Consider the following 25,620-nt stretch of genomic DNA (forward strand, 5'->3'; position numbering starts at 1 on the left):
TTTAAAATAATTTTTTTTTAAAAAAAATTATTGTTTTTTAAAAATAATTATTTTATTTTTTATTTTTTTTATTTTTAAAAAAATAAATTTATTTTTAAAAAAAAAATATTTCTCATTATATATAAAAAAAAAGTGATCAAGTGATAATATCATACAAATAATTTAAATAAATCATGTCGGGTAAGATTTTAAAATCACAACACATCTCGATATAAATTAGTAATAATAACTTGATTTAATTTTCAAATTGTTCTTGTATTTTGAATAAATATTATTTTGAATAAATATTATTTTTAAAAATAAATTTAACATAAAATTTTTAATATAAATATCTTTTTTTTTTTTTTTTTTTATAATTATTTCTTCATTATATTTATCTTTATTTTATTTTCGGAAATAATAAATTAATTTTAATAACTTTTTTATTTTTTTTATTATCAATAAAGAATTGGATGATTTATTAAATGAAATGTTGGCCGAGTCAGAGGCAGCAATTAATGGTCAATCAACAATTTCACCATCAGCAAATAAAAGTATAACATTTCAAGAGGATCAAATATTAAATGATGGTAATAATAATGGAATGGCAATGGCAGAGAAAAGAAAATCAAGGTTATCACAACATCACCAAAATGAAGGAGGATTTGATTATTTGGATACATTGCTCAATGATATGAGTGACGAATCAATTAGAAATTCAATAAAGACCGATAATTCTAGAATAAAGAGTTTACGTTTAACCACAACTTTTGATTTAGAATCAACTCTTAAAGATCTTGAAGAGACATTTATGAAAGATAGTGCAATTCAAAATAAAAGAAAACCATCAGCATATTTAAGTAAAAATTTATCACCACCTCCATCACAACAACCAACAATATCGCCACCACCGGCAGCACCATCAGTAACCACACCACCACCCCCTGTATCAATATCATCATCAGAACCAATTTCATCAGAAACTATATCAGCAGAAGCATCATTACAACAAGAGCCAATTTCATCACCAGAGCAACAATCAGTTGATTTATCAATATCTACAGGACCAGTATTAAAGAGAGTTTCATCAGAAAGAGCTATTATTTTAACAAAAGAAGCTATTGACACAGCAGATCTTTTAGATGAAATGATCGAATCATTTGGTGGTGTATCTGAACAATTACCACCACCACCATCCCATCTTGTAACACCAACACCATCGGCCCCAGTTAGACCAGTTTCAACTAGAAATATTAAATCACCAAATAGTACACTCACAATGACACGTCCAGCTTCTAAATTGGGTGCACCTGTAGATATTCAAGTTTCATCACCAAAAGAACCAACACCAATCCCCACTCTTTCTTCTTCACCACCACCAGTCTCACCAATTTCACAACAACAAAACTCTGACCAACTTTTAGAGGATATGATCAATCACTTTAAAGAAAACTCTACAATGATCAGACAAAATCCCTCAAATATGAACATTGACCCAAATGCACCAAAGCTTGGATATATTTCACAACAACATTACCCATTAACTCAAGAGGAACAGGTTTTATCCGCAAAGGTTAAAGTAAATCAAACTCCTGATGAAGATATTGTATCAAGAATATTGGGCGACAATGATATTGATGAAAATGGTTTATCTAAATCAAATGATGACCAAGAGCAACCACATCCACACCAAGATAAATCATGGTACATTAAATCACAACCAACTGATGTTATTGGTAGTGGAAATAATGGTACCACTCAAAGAGGTGGCATCCACAAAGAAAAAAGAATTGTTGTTAAAAACTGGAACTTTATTACTCCACAAGCTACTCCAATTTTATTTAATGAAATCGAACAATTAATGTAAGTAACTTAAAATATTTTATTTATTTTGTTTTTTTTAAAAATTATAATATTAATATTTTTTATTTTTTTAAATAGATCGATTAAGCATCCAAACATTTTACCTTTAATTGGGGCATCATTTGATAATAATAATTTCCAAACTTGTTCAGAATATATTACAGGTAGTAATTTGGATATTGCAATTAAGAATCTTGACGAAAGAAATGAACTACAATTAATTATTAGATTATCTGAAGAAATTGCTAATGCAATGGCATTCCTTCATTCATTCAACATTGTCCATAGATCATTACATCCAAAAAATATTTTAGTAAGTAATAGTTTTTTTAAAATATCAAAATAGTAAAGGTAAATAAAAATACTAATATTAATATTTATTTTAAATATAGTTAAATTCAGACTTAAAAGTTTATATCAAAGATTATGGCTTTACATCATTAAAAGACGAAACATTAAAAAAGAAATTAATGACACCATTAAAGAATCAAATATTACATTCACAATATTTAGCACCAGAATTGTTTAATGTATTAAATGGTGGTAAGGGTGGATATGATACCAAAGTGGATGTATTTAGTTTTGGTGTTATATTATGGGAAATGTTTGCACGTGAAACCAAGTTATCAGATCTCAAGAGTAATACAGTTAATGGCTACACACATTATCTTAGACCAACACATCCAAATTGTCCATTTGCAATTGAAAAGCTTATTAGACTTTGTCTTTCAACTGATCCAAATGTAAGACCATCATTCATAACAATTTTAAAAGTATTAAGACAACCATTACATACAATTTTGAAATTTATTAAACCAACACAAGAAGAACAGCCATCACAATTTATATCTTCATCAGACCAATTCGAACAAGAGAATGCTCAATATGAGATTGAACAAAAAATTAAAAATGGCTTCATTCCAAAACCAACCAAAGCAACTAATCCATCATTAGATCAAGAAAAAAGGGAAAAGATTCAAAAGATTAGCAATGTTGTTAAAGGTTTAATTGAAGAGCCAACCTTAATGAATCTCAATAAAGCCAGTCAAACCATTGATGCCCTTTGTAAGAATACAGAAAATATAGATTACCTTATCGATACAGATTTCATACCTTTAATCTTCCAATTAATGGATCAACCATATGACGAAACTCAATTAGCTTGCCTCAGACAATTTTCAATTATTGCAGAAAACAATAAAGACATCCACGATATCTTTAGAAATTTATTAGGTATCAATTTACTTATTGGTACAATTGCAAGCCACAATGAAAACATTGCATTCTCATCACTCCGACTTTTAACCTTATTGTTACACAAAGAGGAAAATCGTATCGACTTTTTAAACAAAGGTGGCCTTTCAACAATGATTAACCTTTTGGCTCATCATAACGAAATGCTTAGATTACAAAATGTATGGTGTCTTTCAATCCTTTTAGATTCAATCCCAGCTCAAAATGAATTGGTTCAATTGGGTGGTGTCAATCCATTAATTGATATGTTTGTTCATTCTGAAAATTCTGGTTTCGATTTAAGAGTTGGTACAGCATTAGCTAGAGTTATTTCATTCAAAAATGTTCAAGATCAAATTAATAGCGGTACATACCGTGAACGTTTAGTTAACAAATATGTTTCTTTATTAGGTAATGGCGAATATCAACAACTCAGAATGATAGCATTAGAGGCACTCGCCTGTTTAGTATCCTTCAAAGATAATCAAAATATTTTAATTGAAAATGATATTGTAACTTTATTAGAAGAACATTTAGATTTAAATTCAATTGAAGCTCCACCACAAATGACAGCTCTTAAAATTATTTTACTTTTATCTGTTAATCGTATGTATTATAAATTATTACTGTTTTTATTATTAAATTCTAATCTTTTTTTTTTAATTTTTAATTTTTAGCAAATCACATTCCATACTTAAAGTCAAGTAAACTTAGATTTAGTTTAGAACAACTTTTAAATTCACCCCATCCTGCTATTCAAAAAGCTTCAGAGAAAATCTTATTATTTATTTCAAATTGAAAATTTCCATTATAAATATATAATTGTAATTATTTCTTGTAATTTAATATCTCTTAAATAAAATAATATAAAACAAATAAAACAAATAAAATATAATAAAATAAATTAATAATAATTATTAAGTTTCTATTTTAAAAAACTATTTACATTTATTTATTTAAATTTTATTTGTAGTAATTTACATTTATATATTATATTTTTAATTATTTTTTATCTTCATCACTTTCATAACCTTGCGAACCTGGTACAGTTTTATTTTCCCAATTTGAAAAATCTATCTTTTTGGACATTTTCTATAAATAAAAGAAAATAAATAATTAGTATTAAATATTTTATATATTTTGTTTGTTATAATATAATATTTACCTCATATTCTTCTTCTAGAGATGTGGGTTTTTTATTTGGATTACCTGTAGTTTTTTTTAAAAAGAATAAATTATTAGTTTATTTAAAGAATATGATATATTAATATATATTAACTAAACTTACCTAACATTTCATTATCCCAACGTTGAAATTTATGTTCCATAAAGTGATTGAGCACACCCAACGATACTAATGTAATACCAATCATTGGGATAAGAGTACCTAATAATGATGTTTTCTTTTTTCCCATTTATAAATATAAAATTTACTTTTTTTTACAATATATAAACACTATTTTTATTATTTGATCAATAAAATGGTTAAATTAAATATTAATGTTTTCGTTTAAAAAAAAAAAGATAATTTATAAAAATGAAAAAAAAAAAAAAATTAAAATAAAAAAAAAAAAAAATAATTTTTAAACGATTTTTTTTTTCTTTTTCATTTTTTAAAACAATAACAAACACAGATAAAAAGGAATAGAAATAAATGAATAAATTGATAAATAATAATTTCATTAAAAATGTTACAAAATTTAATAGATCAAATTTAAGTTTATTATCAACTAATAAAATTATAAATAGTAATAGTTTTGTAAAGCATTATACGACTAGCAATGAAGAAAGAGATAGAGAGGAGATCAGAGAGTTTATAAGACAACAAAGTATAACAGATACAAGAAAAATAGCAAAGCCAAAAAATGCAATAAATAGAAAGGTAAAGAGAAATTTAGCATATCAACACAATAGAAATCCAGATAATATTATTTTGGGGGGAATTGTATCATCATCACAACCAGTACCACCACACATTCAAGTACCACCATATGTTAAGGGTGAAAAAGTAATCGATATGGATTTGGATGACCCAATTGAAATTCATACTCCAGAAAGTATTGCTGGTATGAGAGCTGTATGTAAATTAGCAAAAGAAATACTACACTTTGCAGGCACCTTGGTTAAACCCGGTATTACAACAGACGAAATCGATAAAATTGTTCACGAGGAAATTATTAGACGTGGTGCTTACCCATCACCATTAGGTTATAAAGGTTTTCCAAAATCAATTTGTACTTCTGTAAATGAAATTTTATGTCATGGTATACCTGATGATAGACCTCTTCAAAATGGTGATATTATAAATATTGATGTCACTGTTTATTTGAATGGTTACCACGGTGATACCTCTGCCACTTTTCCAGTTGGTGAAATTGATGAAGCCGCTAAAAAATTAATCAATATTGCTCAAAAAGCTTTATTTGTTGGTATGGAGGCTGTTAAACCAGGAGAACAATTCAAAGAAATTGGTAGAGCTATTCAGTATGTATATTTATTTAATCTATTTAATTTTAAATTTTTAAAAATAATACTAATATTTTAATTTTATTTTATTTATTGTTTAATAAAAAAAAAAAAGAACTATGACCCATAAACATTCTTTTGGTGTTGCAGCAGAATTTACAGGCCATGGTATTGGTAAAACTTTCCATTGTGCACCATATGTTTTCCAATGTGTAAATAAGTTTGATTTTGTTATGAAGCCAGGTATGATATTTACAGTTGAACCACTCGTTGTAGAATCAACTACTCCATTTGTAGAGTGGGAAATGTGGGATGACGAATGGACAATTCACACCAAGGATTATGGATGGTCTGCTCAATTTGAACATACTATTTTGGTCACTGAGGATGGTTATGAAATTTTAACAGAATAAAAAAACAAATATTAAATTAATTTGACTATTATTATTTTTAAAATTACAAATAGATGCCCATAAACACAGTTTATCTACATCTTTTATATTTTATTTATATCAAAAATTCAAAGAAAAATAATTTAACCACACCAGTTTTACTTTCACACACTTTCTCACACATGTTAGTTCACCACCATGAAAATTAATTAATTTTTAAAATTAATTAATTTTCATATTTTTCCCCCTTTGTTATAAACTTTTTTTATTTTTTTATTTATTTTTTAATATATTTAAACATTTTATATTTATTATTTGTTTATAAAAAATATTATTTACAATAAAAAAAAGATGACAGAAATTAGAGAATTGATTCTAGATAAATTCTTCTCACCAAACGGGGGCATTCCAGATCAAAAAGATTTCAAAGTAACAACCTCAAAATTTGATGAAAATAAACCTTTAGAAAAAGATCAAATTTTAATTAATTTGGAATATATTTCAGTAGACCCCTATCTAAGGGCAAGAATGCAAGGTGTTCATACTTTTGTTGATCCATTTAAATTACATGAACCAATTAATAGGTAAGTTTATTTTTTAAACATTTAAATCAAACAAAAAAAGGAATTAATATTAAAAAATTGTTAAAGTGGCTGTGTAGCAAAGGTTTTAAAATCAAATTGTCCAAGATTCAAAGCAGGTGACCATGTTAGTGGATATTTTAATTGGCAAGAAAAACAAATTGTTAACGTAACAAAGGAAGTGGTAAAAGTTGATCCTAATCTTGCTCCATTACCACACTTTGTGGGTGTTCTCGGTATGACTGGTTTAACAGCATACTTTGGTTTGGTTTTAATAGGAAAACCAAAGAAAGGTGAAACTATTGTAGTTTCTGCAGCTGGTGGAGCAGTAGGTTCAATTGTAGGTCAAATTGGTAAAATACTTGGTTGTAGAGTAGTCGGTATCTGTGGTTCAGATGAGAAAGCAAAGTTTCTAAAATCAGAATTTGGTTTTGACGAGGTTGTTAACTATAAGAGCTCCACATACGAAAAAGATCTAAAAAATGCATGTCCAAAAGGGTATATATTAAATATTATATTTTAATTGTTTTTTATTTTTTACTAATTTTTTTTATAATATTAGAATTGGTAATAATTTATAATAATCGGATTAATCAAATTGGGATGTTTTAAATACTAATATTTTTATTTAATTTAATTTATTTTTAGATATATATTTTGAAAATGTTGGAGGAAAAATTGCAGATCCAATTTTATTCTTAATTAATAAGCATGCACGTATCCCAGGTAATTATGATTTTTTATAAAAATAAAAATAAAATTCATATTAATAAATTATTTTTAGTTTGTGGAACAATTTCAACTTATAATGCCCCAATTGAAAAGGACATTGGTCAAAGAGCTCAATATTTTATCTTTTCCAAACAAGCATTAATGCAAGGTTTCTTAGTATTTGATTACTCTGAACAAGAAACTAATGAGGCATTAAAGCATTTATCTCAATGGATTAAAGAAGGGAAACTTAAAGAAAAAAATGTTATCTTCAAAGGATATGACCATATTATTGAGGCTTTTACAAAATTATTCAATACAACAAACAACACTAACATTGGAAAAGTAGTAATTGATGTAACCGATCAAAGTGGTAGTTCTAAAGCTCAACAATAATATTATTAATAATAATAATAATAAATAAAATATTTTCATTTTATCAAATTATAAATAACTACTTTTAAATAGTTTTTTTTTTTTTTTTTTTTAATTATAAAGAATTTCTTAAAAATATTTTTTTTTACATTATCTTATATTTTCATTAAAAATTTTTATTTTTTTTTTTAATAAATTTTTCTAGGTGATACATATAAACTCGAAGAAAAAACAAGACTTGTGGAACTATCTATAATATACAGCAGGTTTTATTTTTTGATAGATTCTCTCTAATAGTAATAGAAACCAAGAATTTGAAATTTTGATTTGATTAGAGGGCTAGGTAAATCCATTTTTTGAAACCCTATAGTTGAAATGTTTTTCCTAAATATAAAATATAATTTCTGTAATAGTGTTCCATATTTCCTTTTTCATAATAAGGAGTGTCACCGACAGCATAATGTTAATTTGGACATCAAAGAGTTGCTTGGATTTGCACACCTGCTTCAAGCTGTTTCATTTACTTTTTTTTAATAAATGATGTTCTTGAAAATAGGCATTACTAAATATTTATTTATCTAAAACTATTGTTGGTTTTTCATTTATTTTATTGTTATATTAGATTTGAAATTAAAATATAAAGTGATTGACTATATTTTTTATTTATTGATATTAGTGATACTGAAACTATTTATTTTCTATGACACATTTGATATTATATTGGATGTTATTACCTCTATTGGTGAATTTATCTCTGAGAAGTGTAGCAGTATTAAAAAAGCAAATTTTTTATTATCTTTTATTTTTATTTAATTTTATTAATTAGAATTTAAAAATTCAAACATTTTGAAATCTATTTTATCGTATCCAAAACTGATTCTAATTTGGGTATATTGTGGTGATAAAGATTCCATAAAATTGCAAACTTTAGTGTGACATGAACCAAATGAAGTTTTTGTAATTATATTATTTTTCTTCAAGTTGCATGATTAACCACACTGTTTCATTTTTCATTAAACACTGTTTAAAATTTTTTAATTTTTTTTAATTCACTTTTTTTTTTTAATTTTCTTTCATAGTATTTTGAAAAAGTTTTTTTTTTTTTTATTTTTTTTTTTTTTTCTTTATTATTTTATATACATACAAATAATCATACATTTTTATTTTTTCATTATAATATTCGGCACATATAATAATTTTTAATAATAACAATAATAATTTTTTATATTTATAAAATAATTTACTACTTAATTTATTTATTTAAAAATGGATTTATTACTTGTTTTTTACATTTTATGTGGTATCACTAGTTTCTCATTAGCATTTTTTATTAATAACAAAATATACAATAGCAATAATAATAACAATTACAATAGCAATAACATGAGAAACAACAATAATAGCACCCACACTCAAGACCCACACCCAATTAATAATGATTTAAATGTAGAATTAACCCCTAATCATCAAGACCCACCAAACGCCTCTACCTCTGCACAATCAACCTCAGTCTCTGAACCATCGGCATCAGTATCAGCATCATCTGCACCTGCTTCATCTGTTTCAGCACCTGCATCAGAACCTGCAATATCTGCATCTGCACCATCTGCATCATCTGCACCACCTGCATCAGAACCTGCAATATCTGCATCTACACCATCTACATCATCTGCACCATCTGCACCATCTGCACCACCACCATATGCAACAATATCTACATCATCTACATCTGCACCTGCACCAAATGTATCTGCATCAGTATATGCACCATCTGAACCAGCATCATCTGCACCAGCATCATCTTTATCAGCATCAGAATCTGCATTATCTGCCTCTGCTCAAAGACCAATCCCATTCATCCAGCTAATTTGTCAGCAACCCCAACATCAACATCCACAACAATCACAACAACAAATCCCATTCATCCAACGAATTAGCCAGCAACCCCAACCACAACAACCACAACAATCACAACAACCAAAAAAATCACAACAACCATTTCCAAAGCAACCAATTCCACAACAACTATCACAACCACCACCAAACACACATTTTATTGATCATAATGTTCAATATTATGAATCTATGAATATTGACTCTGGGACAGTCAATACTCATCAACCACCAGAAGATAAAGCTATTAAACGTTTAAATGAACGTTTGGAGCTCTACAGTTTAGAGAACAGTAGAGTTATCCCAGGTGATGGCAATTGTCAGATGCATGCCCTATCTGACCAAATTTATGGCGATTTAAACCATAGTATGGAAATTAGAATAGCTATTGTTACATGGCTCATAAAAAATAAAAACTTAACCCTTTCAAATGGTGCAAAATTATACCAATTTGCCAATGCCACTAGTTGGTATAAATACTGCATCCAAATGGCAAGAAGGGGTACATGGGGAGACCACTTAACATTACTCGCCGCTGCTGAAATTTTCAAATCTCAAATTTCCGTTATTTCATCAGTTGAATCTAACAGCAGCTTTTTCATTGAAATCACTCCACGTTCAGTTGAAAACTCTAGAGAAATTATTTTGTCTCACCATGCAGAACAACACTATGGTTCTTTACGCCAAATTTTATAATTAGTAAGCTTTGGTCCAATATTAAAGTAATTCGAGGTATATTTAAAAACATTAAAAGTAAATAATTATATTTTCTATTTTTTTATTTTTTTAAATTTTTTTATAATTTATTAATTCATTTTTTAATACAATATATTTCGTCACAGCATGTTTTGGCATTAGTCTAATAAATTTCGGTATTAGTACACCTAATCAATAATTTATAGACAGAAAATGGTATGTAAAATAATATTATTTTTTAAAATTAATTTTAAACATATATTAATAACCATCATTAGTCATCTGGAAAAAATATAAGCAGCATCTGAGCAATTGCCCAAACGTATCAAAAAGCCTATAGCAAATTCAATTTAAGATCCCAATGGTGGTTCAAGTAATCGATCAAGTGTGGTTCAAATGGTTCAAGTAATAGGACAAGTGGTGGTTCAAGTGGTAGTTCGCATCACAATTAAAATGTTGGTTCAAGCAACCGGTCAAGTGTGGTTCAAGTGGTAATTTTCATCGTAATTCAAATGGTGGTTCAAATAATCGATCAAGTATGGTTCAGGTAATCGGTCAAGTAGTGGTTGAAGTGGCATTAACATCGTAGTTCAAAAGTTGGTTTAAAGTAGAGGTTCATACTGTAGCTTACATCATAATTCAAACGTTGTTTCAAATAATCGGTCAATTGGTAGTCAAATAGTGATTCAATTGGTGGGTCAACTAATATTTTAAGTAGTAGTTCAAATAGTAGTAAAAGTAATTGGTCAAATGGCGGTCCAAGTAATATTTTAAGTAGTAGCTCAATAGTTGAGTAATTAGGGAATTAAATGCAATTGGTTCAAGATTTATTGATAGCTGTCGCCCTGTTGTATTTTCCTATATAGTAGAGATCATGACTTAGGTATTTTATCTTTATTAATATTTTTATTTAATATTAAACTATATAAATTAATCTTTTTTTTTGTTTTTTATTTTATTTAATTATTTTCAAGTTCTATCAAGGTTGTAATATATAATCACACTCAACATAATAATAAAGCAGTCGATTTATTAAGCCAATAATCTCGCATTAGCTTTTTTTTAATTTTTAAAAAAATTTTATTTTCTTGATTTTTTTAAAAAAAAATTTATATTTCTTCATTTTATTTTTTGCATCACACAATAAATACACATAAATATTTCAAAAAAATGATAGGTCAATAATTATATTTTTAAAAAGCCTTCAAGTAAGTAAATAAGCACATTATTTTATTAAAACAAAAACAACAAATCTATATAAAAATGGGATTCGAAGATGAACACAATACCAACACAAATTAATTTTTATTATATTTAGTGCAAATCAAGTATGGTAACCTATTTCATTAAGTGGTAATGATACAGAGCCTGATTCAAGAAATGTATGATATATTAGTAGCTTAGAATCAGTTGCATCAAGTGTATAACCCATTGTATCAAGTAGAGCTTAAGAATCTTTTACCCCAGGTGGTGAATTATTTGTTTATCAAAGGTATAAGTACCCAATCTGCTTCATCAAGCTGTGCATAATCTCTGGACAAAGTAGTAGAGTCTATTGTATCCGATAGTGTAAAATCATGTTTCGTCAACCTCTGTTTTTAATAAAGTTGTGTCAAGTGGTATATATCCCGAACTCATCAAATAATTTGGGACCTACTTTGTCAAGTTGTGCAATGTCCGTTGTATTTTTAGTATATGTGGTCGTAATGCAAAGCCTGTCATCAAATATTAGAGTGGAATCTGTTTCACCAAGCTGTTCTTTAAAATTGTGTAGTTTATTTCATTATGTGGTAGAGTAATGCAGATCATTTTTCATCAAGTGGAACTAAGTATTCCTCCACTTTGGATAAAGCGCTTGAGCTGACCGGTATAACTGTTGCTGGTGGTTTGAATTTTTCATCAAGAATTTGAATCAAATCCTCACCTTCGATTTGGTAGTTTAGCTGCTCTGACTGGTTATAGGTATGTAACAGATTGTTATATGTGTCTGGGTTGACACAATGGTTACAATTTATAATTAAGTGAACAGTTTATAAATATGTATCTATACATTATATGTATAATTATACAATTTATAACTTAGCGTATATATTTATATATAATATGTGTATATCTTGTATACAGTTTGTAAATATGTATCTATACATTATATGTATAATTATACAATTTATAACTATGTGTATATATTTATATATAATATGTGTATATCTTGTATACAGTTTATAAATATGTATCTATACATTATATGTATAATTATACAATTTATTACTAAGTGTACAGTTTGTAAATATGTATCTATACATTATATGTATAATTATACAATTTATAACTATGTGTATATTATATTTATATATAATATATGTATATCTTGACTTTGTGCTACATTATAGGAAAATATTCATTCAACTAAAATCATTAAATAAAATAACTATATTTTAAAGAGTCTTTAGTAATACCTCCTCACATTTTATAATGGTTCCTCTATCATTTTTTTTATCTATAGGTTAAATATATTTTGTGGTTTAACAATATATTGATATATGGTCTAATAACATTTTTTATAAATTTTTTAGTTTGGATATTTGCAGTTTATATCACTCGATTTTTTTGATAATAAGCCTCTAAAACTTGTATGTATAAGATGCCGCCTCTAAAACTTTAATGTTTATTTTACTCAATCAAAGATCTTACAAACAGTTATTACAGATTTTAGTAACATTAGTTTAGAAGAAAATGACTTAATCAAAGATCTAACAAACAGTAATTTAGAAGAAATGACTCAGTCAGAAATCTAAAAAGCAGTCACTTCGAAGAAATGGATATTCCTAAATATAAAGATCCTCAATTTATAATTCAAGAAAAAAATCTCGACTCAATCAAACATAAAAAAACAGCTTTTTAGAAGAACTTGATGATATTCCTTTTGTTAAAAAAGATTTAAAAAAACAAAAATGTTTAAATTTAAACATTAAATTTTTTATTTTAATTTTATACTAATCAATGACTAAAAATGATAAAACATGATAAAATATGAAACCTAAAAAATAAAAAAATTTAAAGTGTATATTTATTTTATTTATTTTTTATTTAGAATCTATATTTGATGGATCATTGACTGATTGTGGTAAACCTGCCCTAGATTGAACTTGAGAATGTAAATTTTTATTGTGTTGGAGGGTGTTTTGATAATTTTTCTTTTTCAATACGTTCTTTATCTATTCTTTCTTTTTCATTATCAAATTTATTTTTTGTTTGTATTGCATCAGGTTCCAGTGGTCTCTACTTCATCAGATGATTACTAGTTTATGCTCCTTTAGCCCTATATAATTGTAAACTGGTGAAGTATTTGATGGTAATGATGAAATGTGTACTCTGAATTGGTAACCATGTAATTTAATTTCTGATATTTAAATATCAGCTCCTCCATCTCTTCTGTATTTACTCTTATTGTACATCAAATGTATATGGCTCAGTTTGCATATAATATTCTCTTGGTGACTGAGAATAATTATAATCCCTAGTTTTAATGAGCCGATTTAAATTTTTAGGATTTCTAAAACAATTAAATGTCTAATGGATTGGCTATATGATAGTGGATTAAATAATTCAAGGAATATTTTAACTATTAAACTATATACATCCTTTCCTCCACATAAAACTGATTGAGAGAATCTATCGAATGGATTATACCTGTAGAATATGTGCTGATTGCTCTAAATAGTTTTTCTAAATCTTCAAAATTTGAATACTTGAGACATTTCTTTATTAATTCATAGGTAATCTTTGAGTGGTCTGCTATGTTTGAATTATCTAATGCCTCTTGAATATTACCGATATTTAATGTTTTTAAATGTAGTAGTAAATAATTTGTTGGTGATTTAATTTCTTTTTAATTAAATTTCTATATGATGATGGTGGTGGTGGAAGTGTTATATTACCATTATTAATTAAAAAGCTATTACTGTTTTTATTGTTGCAACCGCTACTACCGCTACTCCCATTGATATCATTACTATTACAACTGCTTATACTACTACAACTTGCGCTTCGGGCTAAACTGGTACTATTATTATTTAGATTGCTATATTCACCAATACTACTATTTAAATTATAGCTACTATTACTATTTTTTAAACTGAATGTTGTAGGTTCTGTTATTGTTGTGTTATTACTATTACTATAACTATTTTTTAAACTGAATGCCAATGCTACTGTTGTTGTATAACTATTACTATTAATATTGTCTAAACTGAATGATGATGGTGATGATGATGATGATGATGAAGCTGCTGTTGTGTTATTATTGTTATTGTTATTATTGATATTGATATTATAAGGCTCTATGATATTTACTCGATATTTTAATAGTAATTCTAATGATTTAATTGATGATATTGAAAAACTTTTATTATTATTTGTGTAGTTTGGTAAAAATGTTGGTACATTCATTGATAGGAAATTCTCCAATGCCTCCATATTATCTAAAGAGTATGCACATTCTACTACTAAATCAAACATGTGTAGCTGTTCTTTTTTCTTTTCGTATAGTAAACTAATTAAATTTACATCTCTATTAGTCTCTAAAAAAAGCTATATCTCTAGATTTTATTAATATATTCATCTACCTGTATTATAATTAATCTCTATAATTTGATACTTTTTAATGATTATGATAGAATCCTTATATTCTTTAAACCTGTTTCATAATTAAAATTTAAATTAATAATCGAATCGAATCACTTTATATATTTGTATTTATATATAACATACTTGATGATTGAATAGAATCCAATTTTTCCACAGTATCGAACATGATTTAATTTTACATCCAACTTTATATTATTATTATGGTTTGATTATAGAATATAAAACGAATAACAGTACCATGTTACCATTTGGTATAGATTCCATTGAATAATCACTTATTTTATTGAAACTAGTTATTGGTGATACGTCTACGTGTGGTAATTTAGTAATTGTATATTATTTTTAATTAGTATATCATTATATATTAACTGATGTGTTTTTGTATTTCGCAAATATATATTAAGCATTATTGTTTCTCTTTTTAGAAAAAAAAAAAATTTATCATTACTATTACTATATGTTTCTATTATTATAATAGTACATTCTATAAATAATGATATATTAAATAAAAAAAATAAAAAATTCAAAAAATTATTTTTTTTTATTTTTTTAAATTTTTTTTATTTTTTTAAATTTTTTTTATTTTTTTTAATTTTTTTTTTCCAAAAATAGTAACATTATCAATAATCAAAAATAAAAAAATACAAAAAAAAAAAAAAATTTGATTTAAAAAAAAATAAAAAAAATTTTAAAAAAAATTAAAAGAAGTGCAAAAAAGAGAAAAAATATGATGTGTATGTTTGTGCTGTTATTTTACATCCATGAAAATTTTAAAAATTGATAAAAATGAATATTTTAAAAAAAAGAGATAATTTTAAAAAAAAAATTTTAAATGAATACGCTAACGATAATGGGTAAAAACAGAGAATAACGATAATTTTTAATCACAATTATTAATATTTGATTATTGTAATTATTAGTTGTAATATTACTATTAATTTATTCAATTAATATTTATGATTAGAATCAGAAACATTTGCAAAAACTTAGCTGTACAACAGGCTGTTGAAAACAATTAATTTTAATTTTTTTTTTTTTTTTTTGAAATGTTTTTAAAATAAAAAATATTAGTGCAATTATAACTTTGAAAATTTTTAAAAAATAAAGGAAATAAAAATTTTATTTTTATTATAAATTTATTAAATACATGTATTTAATTTTTTCTTTTAAAAAAACTATTTTTAATGTGGTTTTCTTGGACCTCTTGTAAAATGTTTGGTAATGTTATGTTCATTGTCTTCGATTTTTATGATTTTTACCTTAACTGCAAAATTAGTATTTAAATCTGTAATAAATTTATCTAATTGATCAATTGTAAAAGAGCTTTTAACTTTCCATAACTCATAGTATCTGTTGCTAATACCTAGTAACTCTCTTTTTAAAGCATCAGTCATCATGGAAAAATTAGTTAAACCCTCTCTATCTGAAAGAAAGGTATATTGTTTTTTAGGATTAAAACAATCATTTTGAACCATGTAAGTATTAATACGATATGGAACATCAACACCAGATCTTCTATGGCTTTTGATATCAATATGAATATAGTAATCATCTTTGGGTTCAGGTTTGTTTTCGGCATTTGGATCAAAGAATTCTTCAGCAGGTACTTCATTTTCCTCTATTTCCCCTAATTCTTTTTTTACTATAAAAATAAAATTGAATTTATTAATAAAAAAATAAACTATTTAAATTTTAATTGATTAAATCTTTACATGAATTCATATCTAACCCATCATTTTTATTTTTATTTTTATTATTATTTTTATTTTTATTATTATTTTTATTATTATTATTATTATTATTATTATTATTATTATTATTATTTGTATTTGTATCCATTTTGAAATATTGCTAATAAATATTTGGAATTAAAATAAAATTAATTTATAAGAAAATTTACGAGAAAAAAATGATCAAAAAAATTTTAATTGTGTAAACTTAAAATTTAAGTAAACTTAAAATTCAATTGTGTAAACTTAAAATTTATTTATGTAAATAAAACCATAATTTTTAGCCCCAATAATAAAAGTATTATTTGTTATTGATTTTTTTAAAAAGAGTAATTTACTCTTTTTAAACTTACAGGAGCTCCCATTTTTAAACTTAAAAAAAAAAAAAAAATTTTTTAAAATTTTTTTTTAAAAATAATAAAAAAAGGAAATAAAAGAGGTATTTGATTTTTTAAGTGTTTTAATTAATTTTTTTTATAATCGTGATTATCTATATTATTATAATTAAATTTAAAATCAAAAAAATCAAAAAATTAAATAAAAAAAAAAAAATTTAAAAATTAAAAAAAAATAAAGAATTCGGTGCACACTTTTAAGGTTAATGAAAAGAAATATATAATTTATTTAATAATTAAAAATAGATATTAATTATAGAAAAAAAAAAACTATTGGATCAGAGCTAAAAATAAAAAAAATTATTTTTTATTTCTAAAAAAAAGGGAAAAAAAAAGAAATTAATATAACAATAATAATAATAATAATAATAATAATAATAATAATAATAATAATAATAATAATAATAATAATAATAATAATAATAATAATAATAATAATAATAATAATAATTATAATGATGATGGAACCGACTGTTCAGTATTTAGGTGCATTTAACGTTCTGAAATAATTATAACTAAAGACTCACTTTCTTTAAAAACTTTGCATAAAAGGTTTTATTAATTTAGTAAAATCGACAGTAAGATAGCTTTCCCAATTGTTTGCAAAAAAATTAGGTTTCGTCTTATAAACATAGAAACGTTGTCTATGAATTTGAATATAGAATTGCACTAGACCAATCTTGATATATATTAATTTGAGCATTTCAGCTTATTTACTCGATCTTTTAAGATTATTAAAGAAAAGAATTGGGTTTAATCGAATTGCAATTGACTGGCTTGGGTATGAATGGACCTTTATTAATTCTTTATTTAGTTTAAAAATAGTAGAGAGCAGATCCTGAAGGAAAACTTGGAAGCTGGCTTTAATTTGGTATACCTATTTTTTAATAAATAAATAATTAATATGTTAATATTAGTGTTTCCTAATTTCCTGAATATTAATTTCAAATATTTGGTTTGTCTTTTGTTTTAATGTGACAATACTTACTTGTGCTTGGAGGCTATTAAACATCTATTCATTGATTCTAAAATTGGGTATAATCGATTGGGTTGTAAAATAGAAATATTTAATAAAAAACTATTTAGGTGGTTATTGAAAAAAAATGATTTGGTTATTCTGCAATGACATTGAGTGTAGTTGATGATGTAATAAAATGTATTGACCCACTTTTGATTATTTTTATTTCTAACATTAATTAATGTTAGAATATGGAACCCATTCTCCGCTATCCTCATCATACTCCTCAACAAATGGTGGTTCTCCATTGGAATATGGTGAACCAGAAAAAGAAAAACGTGATTCATTTTTGTTGAATGCAGGGTAGCTAGATTGTCTTTTATGAATATGACCTGATTCTTGATTGTTGTCTGATTGTGAGGCACCAGAAACGGAATGACGTGATTCATTTTTGTTAAATGTTGGGTAGCTTGATGGGGTTCTTTTATGAATATCACCTGATTCTTGATTATTGTCTGATTGTGTTGCACCTGAAACTGAATGACGTGATTCATTTTGGTTGAATGCAGGGTAGTTAGATGGCTCCCTTTTATTTATATAACCTGATTCTGGATAGTCGTTCGATTGTGGTGCATCTGAAACGGAATGGGGTGATTCATTTTGATTGAATGCAGGGTAGTTTGATGGTTCTCTATAATTAACTTGAACTTTGTGGTTGTCATTGCAGTTGTCATTTTTGTTGAAATAGTATTTGATTAAACCCAAACCAAATAAGAAGGAAAAAACCAATGTGATAATGGTTTGACAAAATAAAATAACATAATCGTTCATTTTTTTTATTTTGGGTAATTTATTAAGAACAGTGTGAAATGGATGTTGAAATTATTATTAATTATTTGAAGTTTATTTATTTTATCTATATAAAAAATTATTGCTATTATTAATTTTTATTATTGACTATTATAAAAAATAAATAAATGTATATAATTATTTGTATATTGAAAAAACGAAAAAAAAAAAAAAAAAAAAAAAAAAAAAATCCCCCCCCACCACAAAAAAAAAAAAAAAAAAAAAATATTTTTTAATTAAAAAAAAAAAATAAAATTTTTATAAAAAAAAAAAAAGGAATTTTCCCCCAAAATTTTTCTACAAAAGGAATAGGGGAGGGGGCCCTTCTTTTTAAAAAAATTTTAACAATCTTTTTAATTTATTATTTCCCCCTTTAATTTTTTTAAAAAAATTTTCCCCCCAAAAAAAAAAATTAATAATAATTTATAATGCAGCCATTATTGGATAATATACAAAAAAGAAATAAATATTATAAATATTTATAAATATTATCTTTTTTTATTATTTAAAAGAATATTAGGTTGTCCGAAATCACCTGCTATTGATATAATGGATGTTAAATTAAAAACACTAAGAATCATCAGCCACATCAACGATCTATATTATGAATTTCAAAAACACTCAAATTACCAAGAGAAAATCCAAATAAACCCAGAAGATTTTCATTACATAGTCTACATGGTTTGTTGTGAATGAAGTTGATGGGTAAGCATCTTGCTTGGAATTTGAATAGGGTATTTTTTGATTTTGGATCTTTAATATTAAGTATATTATTGAATAGGTTGATATAGCTATAACCAGTAAGTTGAAGACATTGTTGGGATTCTGTTTTGGGTGTAAAGCTGTTGATGATAATACATAATAAAATGTTGCTCGTTCATTGATCACCCAAAAGATAGAATATCTTTAAAGGCCCCAGCGGGGATCGAACCCACGACCTCTTCCTTACTAGGGAAGCGCAATACCACTATGCTATGCGGCCTTTTTATGGATGTTTTAAAAAATCGTCCCCATTTAGGACTCATAATTATGAAAGAGTACTCGAGAGATTCAAGCTAATCTGCGCAGCAGCATGGGAAAGAGAAGTCAAAAATATTAATAGAATATATAAGAAACTTCAATATCAAGATCCAGCTAGTCAGCGACACCACACAATGAATATAGTCAACAGGCTAGAGAAGTTTAGCAAGATATGGAATTCAGATATATTTAGGATGAAAATATCGATACACCTGGAAAGCTACAGAACTCAATCGATGAATTACAAATAAATAACAAAAATTACCAAAAAAATTAATCAACAAAAACTAAATAACAAAAATTAAATAATCAAAATTAAATTACTAAAAATTCTTTTAAAAATAAATTAATAAAAGTCATATTAACCTTTGCGCCATTCTTATTGAAAGGGTATGTCAAAAATTCGTGTTTAGCATTTAATACAAAAAATTAAGACTCCAAAGCATTTCACAAAAAAAAATAACCAATATGGAAAACATTGCAACTATAAGATAAAGCTCCGAACCGAATTAGAGGATTGCTCAAAATCGAATAAAGGATAAAAAAAAAAAAAAAAAATTCGATTCAAAAAAAACGATATTGTTTAATTAAAATTTTGTTGTTAACAATAATATATACAGTGTGTAAGATTATTTTTTTTATTTTTTTTTATCATTGTTTGATAATTTATATTTATTTCTTTTATTAATAGAAAATTATGTAGTTTAATTTGTAAATACAATGTAATTAATAAAATTTAAGAAAATTTCATAAAAATAACTTTTTTATATTATAATATTTATTTTATTTTCTTTCTGTTTTTTGATTAATTTATAATACATTTTCCCATTCTCAAAGAATCTTTAAATTCAAAATTTTGTATGATTTTGATTTCAAAGTTTAAAAGAGTAAGCAAACAATAATAATCATTTCTTCAATAAATAAAAAAATTATACTAAATTATATCATGAAGAGCTATTTTTAATAAAAAGAAAACAGTAAAAATAAAATATTATTTAAAAAAAAAAAAATTTATTATATTTTATTTAAAAATTAAATGATGTTTCAATATCCTAATATTAAAATCATTTGATGTTTGAATATATTTGCCTGGCCAGGGAAAATGTATTTCCATCAAATAGATTGAAATATGGTATTATATATTATTATTTTTTTTTTTTTTTTTTTTTTATAAAATTATTAATTATTAGAAACTAAAAGTTCTTTTTCTAAAGCTTTAGGGTTGACGATGATGGTGAGGACCAAGATGAATGCCGGTGAGGATGCTCATGATGAGGACCAAGATGAATGCTGATGATGATAACGCTGAGGACCAAGACGAATGATGATGATGATGGGGACCAAGATGAATGCCGGTGAGGATGCTCATGATGATGATGATGATGATGATGATGAGGACCAACATGAATGCTAATGATGATGAGGACCAACATGAATACCAACGATGAATGCTGCTGATTAATGCTGCTGATGAATGCTGCTAATGATGATAATGCCGAGGACCAAAAAGAATGCCGGTGAGGATGCTGATGATGATAATGATGAGGACCAAGATGAATGCTGAGGACCATGACGAATGTTAGTGAGGATGCCCATGATGATGATGATGATGAGGACCAAGATGAATGCTGAAGATTAATGCTGCTGATGAATGCTGCTGATTATGCTGAGGACCAAAACGAATGAATGCTGAGGAATAATAAAAAAAATAAAATTAGTATTTATTTTTATCACATATTATATATATATATATAATTACCTGTTTGTTTGTTCGCTTGAGCTATTATAAAAAATAAAATAAATGTATATTGATAAAACGAAAATAAAAATGAAAAAAAAAAAAAAATTTCCCCCACACACCACAAAAAAAAAAAAAAAAAATTTTAATAAAAAAAAAAAAAAAAAATTTAATTTAAAAAAAATGAAATTTACCACACACACAAATTTCTACAAAGGAATTGCGAACATCATTATTAAAAATTATAATAATAATAATTTTTAACTAATATAGCCATTTAGATTTATAATAATAGTTTTTATAATTAAATTTAATCTAATAGTCCACTTTAAGGAAAGTATAATAACTATATTTTTTTATTTTAATATTCATTCCTTAAGAAACTATCATTGTTCAATTTAATTATTCAAATTATATTTTTTAATTAATTATAAAAAATAAATTAATCAAAAATTAAATAAAAAATAAATAAAAAAGAATCTTGGAGTAAAAAATATATTTTTATTAAACAATAATAAACCAAAAAGAATAGAAAATAGAACTATTTAGTTATTTAAAATCCATTGTTAAAAATAATATATAAATTAGAACATATGAATAAGTAGAACTTTTCAATAAACCTCAATGCATAAACAAAAGGAACAATCTGTAAAAGAGTTGGGTGATCTTCTATCTGGAACATACACAACTTTGTAAAAGCTACCTCTAATGTTAATAAACCAACTTTCTGTGATAATCCACTTTTCTTTAACCCCTTCTGGAGATTTTAATTATAATGATAAATATGGTTTAGTAATTAATACAATCATACAAATTCATAACATTCGATCCCAACAAATATGCCAACGAAATTTTACAAAAACTATTTTAACAACAACAAAATACAGAATTTGATAATTTAAAAAACCAACAGGAACAAATTCAAAATATTATTTCACAATACCACCCACCAAGTAAAGCTCCGAACCGAATTAGAGGATTGCAGTTTATTCTAGAATAAAATCAAATAAATGATAAAAATAAAAAAAAAAAATTCGATTCAAAAAAAAATATTTTTTTAAAAAAAATTTAATTATTTATTTATTTATGCACATTATTAATTATTATTGTTTTATAAATTATTTATTTAAATTCTTTTAAAAATTTTATATAAAATTTATATAAGAAGGGTTTCAATGGTTAATGGAGCATACTACCTCTATCTGGAGAAACAAGATCTGTACAATAAATAACTCTCACCAACAATCTTTAATAGACTACTCAAAATACATTCTACTACAAAAAATTATCAATATAAACTAAAAAAGATTTATTCAAGAAAGATTCATTATTGATAATATTATAACAACGGAAAACTTCATTGCCTTCCTCAAAGAAATCAATATTCCTGGAACTATTACATTCTACTATTTCGAAGAAGCTTTCGACTCGATTTCTCACGATTCAATAAAGAACCTTGCATCATATTCAAATCCCAAACAATATAATAAAACTTATATTGGGGTTCATATAAGTTATCCGATTATCGATACAAACAATAAGGGTATTAGGTTTAGATATATCTAAAAATATTGAAACTAGAGAAAAAATTCCAAAAATATGCTTTCAAATTACTCTGGATATTAGAGAATATCGTTATGATCAATTATTCAATTATATATTAAAACTCAAAAGGAGAAATACACTTTTCAGATTTCACGCAAGATGCTTACCAATAATCCTTCTACATAAAAAAACTTGCCCAATGTGCAATACTTTTATGAAAGTACTGGTAAAGATAGCAGATGGAATTATAATAAAAGTACCAACACATTGATAGAACACCGACTTACAGAAACATGCTTACCAGCAAATACTCTTATCAACTTCCCAAACACCTATTTATGATTTTATAAACCTATTCGCATAACCAATTATTCCTACTACTTCAATTTTATTTAATAAAATACTATCTCTTGCACTAATATAAACTATATCATTAAGTGAGATTCATTAAAAAAAAATGAAAGGTTTTTTATATAAAATATCAATTATTTAATAAAATTATTTTTAACAATAAATAATTTTTTATTTATTTAAAATTAAAATGTTGTGTGCCATACAAGAAAGGAGGATCTCCAATCCAAAGTTTTAAGTAGAAATAATGAAATTTCAATTTTTTATAAACTATTTAAATTATTATTGGATAAGCAAAAAAAAAAAAAAAAATAAGAAAAATTTTTAAATTATTTCTTAAAAAAAAAAAAAAAAAGATTTTGAGTAAATTCTATTAAAAAATAAAAAACAAAAAAAATCTTTTTAAACCAAATTTTTTTTTTTTTTTTTTTTTTTTTTAATATCAAACCTTTTTTTAAAGGTTAAATTATAATTTATTATTGTTTAATAATAATAACAAAAAAAAAAAAAAAAAATAATAAAAAAAATAAAATAAATGTATTAATAAAAAATGGCATTAGTTAACGACGTTAATTTTAAAATTATAGAGGAAACATTATCAACAAAATGGGACAGCGGGCATAGAAGTTTATTTAAAATACACTTTAAACCAAAAGACTATATTTCAATTCGTAATAAAAAAGGGTTTTACAAGTTAGCAATTGTTATAAAAGTATTTGATAACAGAATTTATGTCAAAGATGAAGAAAATAATAATCGACTTTGGGTGTTTCCTTATGATAAAATAAAAAAAGGTTATAGTCATTATTTAGAGGATGAATTTAACTATAAAGAAAATCAAAGATGGGCTCACCAATACAAGATCAATATTGGAGCAACATCTTTAAATCCAACAAAAAAAAAAACAACTAATAAACCCCCTAAACCAGAAGAAACCCAAACTCCAATTGCATATAGCTATGATTATAATTATTATAGCAGAAAACCTGGTAAAGTTACATCGCTCTCTGAAGGAGGAAGTCGTAGTTGGAAACCAAAAACCATCGAACCAACAGTTATCACTGAACCATATGATATTCGTATTATCACTGAAGAAGAGTACCAATTACTTTCAAAACAAAGAGCCTATCACAAATACTTGGATCAAATCATTAAAAAAGAAAAAATTGAAAAAGAATTAGAAAATATGAAACTAAATAAACCAGGTGCATTTGTAATTAGTGAAAAAAGAATTAATAGATACAACAACAAATATATCAAACCTGAAGATTTAAAACTATTGGATGAAATTAATAAAAAATATAATTTTAATGTCAATTCTTTTAATGAATACAAAAATAAAATTAAACCAGAGCAACAACAACAACAACAAGAACAACAACAACAGCAACAGCAACAAGAACAAGAAGCTCAATATCAAGATTATCAATATCAAGACTATCAAAACCACCAAGACTATCAATATTCACAAAATCAATCTGAAACTGAAGTTGTGCAACAACCAAAACCACAACTGCAACAACCACAACAACAGCAATCATCACCACAACAACAAAAACAACAACAAAAACAAACCAACCCATTTTCTTATTATATAAAACCAGTAAAATATTTAGATGAAGATGTTGATTCATATCATTCATCAGAATATGATGATGATGAATATGATGAAGATGAATACAGTCAATATAATGATGATGATGAACATAGTCAATATAGTGAGTATGATGATAACAACGAATATGAAAATAATAAAGAATTCGATGACGATAATAGCAATAATAATCAAGAAAATAGTTATAGTGACGACAAAATTAGTGTTACATCGTCATCAACTTACGATTACCAATATCAGTTTACAACAACTAATAATAATCAAGTCTATGACAATTTGCACTTATCAAGCTATAATCCAGATACAGATCAATATTATTCAGGCTATTCACTAGGTTTAAATAATAACAAAGTTGAAGATCAATTAAAAAATGAATCTAGTAAAAAAGATGAAATATTCAAAAAGATTGAAAAAGATTATAAAACAAGTTCAAACCAAGATTACCAAGATGAATATGAAAAACTATTAAATACTTTTAATTCAAATTTTATTCTCCACAGCGAGTTTGACAAAAGAAGAATCGAATTAGTAAGAGATTATTTTAATATTGATTTAACCAAATATAAAATAAATTAAAATGTTT

At 25.2% G+C, this 25,620-nt stretch overlaps 11 protein-coding genes across 11 annotated transcripts; 6 read left to right on the forward strand and 5 right to left on the reverse strand.

Annotated features, from left to right (window-relative positions):
- Positions 1-173: 173 nt before the first annotated feature.
- DICPUDRAFT_78414 (uncharacterized protein) lies at positions 174-3,874 on the forward strand (the record flags this gene model as incomplete). Its single annotated transcript, XM_003287505.1, has 5 exons — positions 174-180; positions 447-1,842; positions 1,921-2,155; positions 2,235-3,681; positions 3,753-3,874. The coding sequence occupies 5 exons, from the start codon at positions 174-176 to the stop codon at positions 3,872-3,874; spliced, it is 3,207 nt and encodes a 1,068-aa protein (XP_003287553.1).
- Positions 3,875-4,077: 203 nt separating this feature from the next.
- On the reverse strand, positions 4,078-4,490 carry DICPUDRAFT_32622 (uncharacterized protein; the record flags this gene model as incomplete). Its single annotated transcript, XM_003287527.1, has 3 exons — positions 4,078-4,167; positions 4,241-4,284; positions 4,364-4,490. The coding sequence occupies 3 exons, from the start codon at positions 4,488-4,490 to the stop codon at positions 4,078-4,080; spliced, it is 261 nt and encodes an 86-aa protein (XP_003287575.1).
- Positions 4,491-4,729: 239 nt separating this feature from the next.
- Positions 4,730-5,954, forward strand: DICPUDRAFT_32637 (uncharacterized protein; the record flags this gene model as incomplete). The annotated part of the gene is made up of 2 exons (XM_003287506.1): positions 4,730-5,559; positions 5,657-5,954. 2 exons carry the CDS (start codon positions 4,730-4,732, stop codon positions 5,952-5,954), a joined length of 1,128 nt encoding a protein of 375 aa, XP_003287554.1.
- Positions 5,955-6,256: 302 nt separating this feature from the next.
- On the forward strand, positions 6,257-7,673 carry DICPUDRAFT_91936 (uncharacterized protein). Its single transcript, XM_003287507.1, has 5 exons — positions 6,257-6,517; positions 6,584-7,012; positions 7,036-7,040; positions 7,163-7,240; positions 7,299-7,673. Exons 1-5 carry the CDS (start codon positions 6,285-6,287, stop codon positions 7,619-7,621), a joined length of 1,068 nt encoding a protein of 355 aa, XP_003287555.1. The 5' UTR covers positions 6,257-6,284; the 3' UTR covers positions 7,622-7,673.
- A 1,193-nt stretch (positions 7,674-8,866) lies between these two features.
- On the forward strand, positions 8,867-10,189 carry DICPUDRAFT_151682 (uncharacterized protein; the record flags this gene model as incomplete). The annotated part of the gene is made up of 1 exon (XM_003287508.1): positions 8,867-10,189. The coding sequence occupies one exon, from the start codon at positions 8,867-8,869 to the stop codon at positions 10,187-10,189; it is 1,323 nt and encodes a 440-aa protein (XP_003287556.1).
- Positions 10,190-11,862: 1,673 nt separating this feature from the next.
- On the forward strand, positions 11,863-13,333 carry DICPUDRAFT_78418 (uncharacterized protein; the record flags this gene model as incomplete). The annotated part of the gene is made up of 4 exons (XM_003287509.1): positions 11,863-11,979; positions 12,763-12,819; positions 12,874-12,949; positions 13,281-13,333. 4 exons carry the CDS (start codon positions 11,863-11,865, stop codon positions 13,331-13,333), a joined length of 303 nt encoding a protein of 100 aa, XP_003287557.1.
- A 702-nt stretch (positions 13,334-14,035) lies between these two features.
- On the reverse strand, positions 14,036-15,002 carry DICPUDRAFT_78419 (uncharacterized protein; the record flags this gene model as incomplete). The annotated part of the gene is made up of 2 exons (XM_003287528.1): positions 14,036-14,769; positions 14,960-15,002. The coding sequence occupies 2 exons, from the start codon at positions 15,000-15,002 to the stop codon at positions 14,036-14,038; spliced, it is 777 nt and encodes a 258-aa protein (XP_003287576.1).
- Positions 15,003-15,944: 942 nt separating this feature from the next.
- Positions 15,945-16,660, reverse strand: DICPUDRAFT_72305 (uncharacterized protein; the record flags this gene model as incomplete). Its single annotated transcript, XM_003287529.1, has 2 exons — positions 15,945-16,478; positions 16,549-16,660. Coding segments are annotated over 2 exons (560 nt in total), but the record flags the coding sequence as incomplete, so codon positions are not given.
- Positions 16,661-17,776: 1,116 nt separating this feature from the next.
- On the reverse strand, positions 17,777-18,750 carry DICPUDRAFT_151686 (uncharacterized protein; the record flags this gene model as incomplete). Its single annotated transcript, XM_003287530.1, has 2 exons — positions 17,777-17,822; positions 18,203-18,750. 2 exons carry the CDS (start codon positions 18,748-18,750, stop codon positions 17,777-17,779), a joined length of 594 nt encoding a protein of 197 aa, XP_003287578.1.
- Positions 18,751-20,996: 2,246 nt separating this feature from the next.
- On the reverse strand, positions 20,997-21,359 carry DICPUDRAFT_151687 (uncharacterized protein; the record flags this gene model as incomplete). Its single annotated transcript, XM_003287531.1, has 1 exon — positions 20,997-21,359. The coding sequence occupies one exon, from the start codon at positions 21,357-21,359 to the stop codon at positions 20,997-20,999; it is 363 nt and encodes a 120-aa protein (XP_003287579.1).
- A 2,613-nt stretch (positions 21,360-23,972) lies between these two features.
- DICPUDRAFT_78423 (uncharacterized protein) lies at positions 23,973-25,613 on the forward strand (the record flags this gene model as incomplete). Its single annotated transcript, XM_003287510.1, has 1 exon — positions 23,973-25,613. One exon carries the CDS (start codon positions 23,973-23,975, stop codon positions 25,611-25,613), a length of 1,641 nt encoding a protein of 546 aa, XP_003287558.1.
- Positions 25,614-25,620: the final 7 nt, after the last annotated feature.

This window comes from Dictyostelium purpureum, assembly GCF_000190715.1.
Source record: "Dictyostelium purpureum unplaced genomic scaffold DICPUscaffold_103, whole genome shotgun sequence".
Lineage (NCBI taxonomy): Eukaryota > Evosea > Eumycetozoa > Dictyosteliales > Dictyosteliaceae > Dictyostelium > Dictyostelium purpureum.

Coding starts and splice junctions, on each gene's coding strand:
- DICPUDRAFT_91936 (XM_003287507.1), top strand. CDS start 6,285: ATGACAGAAATTAGAGAATTGATTCTAGATAAATTCTTCTCACCAAAC. Junction 6,518..6,583: donor TTACATGAACCAATTAATAG/GTAAGTTTATTT, acceptor AAATTGTTAAAG/TGGCTGTGTAGCAAAGGTTT. Junction 7,241..7,298: donor TAAGCATGCACGTATCCCAG/GTAATTATGATT, acceptor AATTATTTTTAG/TTTGTGGAACAATTTCAACT.